Below are 4,012 nucleotides of genomic sequence, written 5' to 3'. Positions count from 1 at the left end.
CCTCTCCCGTGCCCCCCTGGGCTGCTGCGGCGGCTGCAGTCGTGGTCCTGCAAGCCCAGTCCAGCAATTCCCCTTCCCTTTCCGGGAAATGGGTCCGCCACGACGCCCTGGATCCCAGCACAGCCTGGGCAGGCGCAGCTCGGCTCCCGCGGGGTCGGAGGAAGCCCGGAGATCGCTGCCCCGGTTTCTTCCCCAGCCAAAAGGAGCTCGAGCTCAAGTCCCACCCCCCCAGATAGAGCTCACATTTTCTACAAAGTTTGTTTTTACATTGAAATAGTCTCCTCTAGTGTTAAACCTTTTGCATTCTGGTCATGACTAAAACCACAGGCTGGATTCCTTGCTTGCACGCACAGGCTGCAGCTATAGCTTTATTCTAAATTTTGCAAAGCAAACAATTGCCGTTTAAAAATTGCATCTTCTATAGCATTAATCAGCGAGGCTGAGAGGAGTTTTCTGGAGTTAATGGAAGCCATCTGATGTCCATGCTAATTCCCAAGCTTTTTATTCTAGTTTCTAATTGGGCTGGGAGGCTGAGACAAGTAGGCGAGTTCCTCACTGGGACTGACCTGCTTGGGCTGGAAAATGTTGAAAAAATAAAAGAATCTTTAACCCAGACCACTTTGGCTGTTAACCTTGGGAAAGTTTTTGACTGGATCGCAGTTATCTTGGGAAGACTGGAGGGCGACTTTCCTCTGGCCTCTACCTTTTTGTGGGGAGCCTGACCCTTCCCGTGGAATCATTAATTTCTTGGTGACCACAGAGGCATCTGTTTCAGGAGTGCGAAAGTCTCAGAAAGGAAAATTCCATCCGGAAAGTGAGTGATTTTAAGGGAAGGGAGGCGATGAATGAAAGGAGAACTGCTTTGAGTAAATCCCCCCTAAAAGTGGGCCCCGACCGCTCTCCCAGGGCGGAGGGACTGTGCCGGGGTGAGCGTACGAGGAGGCGTCAGTGCCTTCGCGCAGGGGCTGGGGAGGAAGCGCCTGTGCAGCCCACAGTGCTCAAGCTTTGTGTCGCTGCCCCAAAACAGCTTGAAGTAGCCTCCAGGGTCACTCGGGCAATTAGCCACTGCCGTTTAAACAGCCCTCTGTAGAGAGGGACTGTCAGGCCGTGGCCTGAGCTGGTGTAAATTGGTGGAGCCCCTTTGCCCCGAAGGGAGAAGCGGCGGTCGGGTTTTTAGGCGGTGTCTGACCTGCTCCCCTCTCCACAGCCGCAGAGTCTGTGCCGCGGCACCGGAGAGCCGGGCGGCCGCCTACACCGAGTCCCACGTCCAGCCTGTCTACCAGCCCTACCTCACCACTTGCCAGGGCCACCGCCTCTGCAGCACCTACAGGTGAGGGCAACCGCCTGCACCACGCACCTCGTCCCTCGGAGGGAGACGGGCTGGTCCCAGCGAGGCAGCCACCCGTCGGGGGCTGCGAAAGAGGGGAGAGTCCTGCCTCGAGCCCTGGGGAAGGGGCTCCCAGGTCTGACCCACTGGCATGGGAGCGGGATGAGGGGTTTGGGGTGGATCCTCAGCCACCCGGCTCAGCCCCGGCTTTGTGTTGTAGGACTATCTACAGGGTTGCCTAACGGCAGGCGGACTGCCAGGTGCCACTTTTTTTTGCCCCGCCTGGAGCAGGGCTACCAGCCACGCGCTCAGCTGCAACAGAGGTAAGAGGCTGCTGTGCCACCCCGGTGCCAGCGCTCGCCCTTCCTCCAGTCCCCAGGTAGCTCAGGTCCCTGGATGAGGCCCCCAGCAGCCAGCTCTCCCATTTACCGGCACTCTCTCTGTCAGGCGGATTCTCCCTGTAGGAAAGCACGTCAATTTTCAGCGTCGCAACCAAATGCGGTTCAATTTCTGATTAATTCCCAGCCTTTCTCTGCTGCCTCGCAGGCCTTTTTCCTTTGGGATCGCTTATTAACTTTATAGTTACCAGAGGATAAATAAAACGAGTAAGTCCTTTCCATATAAATCAGCAGTAATGGAAGAGAAATGCTTTCAAGAGGCAATTGTGATGTGCAGCACAAAACAAATGCAAAACATCAGCATTTATTCCGGCCCCAGATGAGCTCAGAGCGCAGCACTGGGGGTCTCCCAGGGCCTGTGCTGCTCCTCAGCCTTCCTCCCTGCCGGCTGTGCTGGCTGCAGGCGCCTCTGCCTCTTTCCAGGCAGCAAAACCAAGGTCCTGGTCATCCCACCCGTCCCGTGCCCTGTGTACCCCGGTCAGCTCAACCCCACCGCTCTGGGGCTGGGGCAGAGCATCCCAGCCCCGGGCTGGTGCTGGGGTTTGTTTCGTGGGGGGTGTGTGTGTGTGTGTGCACTGTGTGTGCGTACGCATCCCTGGTGGCAGGGGAGGGAGCTCGGGACCCCCAGAGCTGCCCAGTGATGCTGTGCTTGTGTTTGGTCCCGCAGCTCTCTGCTGGGTGCTGTGCCAGAACGGTGGGAGCTGCGCCTTCCCCGGCAGATGCGCCTGCCCGCCCGGCTGGATGGGACGAACCTGCCAGACAGGTACCGGCCACGCTGCTCCCCTCCAGGCTCCCCAGCTCCCCTCCAGGCTCCCTGAGATTCTCTGGGGAGCAGTGGGACTGCCATGGGGCTCAGGAAGTCCTCTGCTCACAGATCAACCCCTTGGTAGGGGACGGGGACCGGCTCCACGGCTCCTCACCAAGCCTTGGCACATGCCTGGTGCTACTCAGACCACAGAAGGGAACCAGAGTGTTACCCCTCCACACGGACACACACACGCATACCCACATGTATGGCTCCAGGGCAGTGATGCCTGATGGTCTGGCCAGGAAAGGACGGGAACCTCAGCTCCCAGGGGAGCTCTGACCTCCCTTTGGCTGCCCCGGTGCTCCCAGCCCTCATGTACAACCTTGGCATCCCCATTTTCTCTCCGCTGCTGCTCCGTGCTGGGTCAGCGTGAGCGGAGGCTGTACTCTGCCGTGCCTGTGCCGCCAGCTAAAGGCTTTCTGCAGAGCGGCCGTTACACTTGTGGAGTGAGCCAGAGATTGTGTATCTCCAAACCTTTGTAAACTCTTGCTGTAAACAAAGACACCCATTTACTGCAGAGACACAATCTGTAAACTGAAAATATCCGGGGGTGGAGGGAAAGCCTGGCGATCTCCAGGCACTGAGCTCCTCTCCAGCGTGAGAGCAGCCTGATGCTTCTCGCCAGAGCGCAGGGAGATCAGCCAGCGCGGAGAGCAGCAGGGCTTTGCAGACCCCAGCACACCAGCGTGGTGCAAACCCCTGCCACGGCGTTCCCCAACTTTCTGCCCTCCCATGAGGCAGAGGAGGAGCGTGTGGCATTGACCCACGCTGGGCCAGGCAGGGCTGAGCACATTGCTGACAGCTCCGGCTCCAGCGCGAGGGGGGGAAAAGGATTTTCCCACTGCCTAAAACAGATTCGCCCGGGCGTGGGAAGAGGTTCAGCTCATTTTGCTTTGTGGTAACAGCTTTAATAACTCCCCCGTGCGAGGAGAGGTTGCTGAGTTTTGTACACACTTGAAAGGCTGATAGCTCCTCGCCATGGCTGGCTGGAGCCAAAACCCCGGCCGTAAATCCAGGATGAGAGCCGAGCGCTGCCTGCGCCCGCCTGGCCAGAGTTAGGACATTTCTGCCCACAGCTTTTGTTTCTGGCAGTTTTTTTGGGGGGTGGAGGGAGCCGGGGGGAGGAGGCCAGGTCACCCTTGGGGTTAGCCCCGGTTTACTCCAGCCGGGTGCAAGAGGAAAGGCTGTCCGAGGCGCTGGCGTGTCTTGTGCGCAGACCCTGCGGTGCTGAGAGCACCCAGAGCTGTGCCCAGCACAAACGCCAGCTCCATCTGGGGTCCCATCGCATCCCGCCCCGTGCGAGCCCGCACAGCTCTAGCAGGGGGAGCAGGACCCCGGCTTGCGGGGCTGAGTGGTCCGTGCCCCGGTATGCACCTCCTCACCACCCCCGTCCTCACTGAGCCCTACCTGTGGTTTCAGACGTGGATGAGTGTGCCGGCCAGAGACACGGGTGCCATCAGCTCTGCGTCAACACGGCCC

At 59.1% G+C, this 4,012-nt stretch overlaps 1 protein-coding gene across 1 annotated transcript in view; it reads left to right on the top strand.

The window, feature by feature from the left end:
• EGFL7 (EGF-like-domain, multiple 7) overlaps positions 1–4,012 on the top strand; it is a 13,268-nt gene that overhangs the window by 661 nt on the left and 8,595 nt on the right. Inside the window, 4 exon segments of the mRNA XM_009892260.1 lie at positions 1,208–1,330; positions 1,548–1,597; positions 1,600–1,650; positions 2,393–2,488. Coding sequence (XP_009890562.1) covers positions 1,208–1,330; positions 1,548–1,597; positions 1,600–1,650; positions 2,393–2,488 — 320 coding nt within the window.

This window comes from Charadrius vociferus, unplaced genomic scaffold, assembly GCF_000708025.1.
Source record: "Charadrius vociferus isolate BGI_N301 unplaced genomic scaffold, ASM70802v2 scaffold549, whole genome shotgun sequence".
NCBI classification, from domain to species: Eukaryota; Metazoa; Chordata; class Aves; order Charadriiformes; family Charadriidae; genus Charadrius; species Charadrius vociferus.
This window is presented reverse-complemented; position numbering and strand designations above follow the sequence as displayed.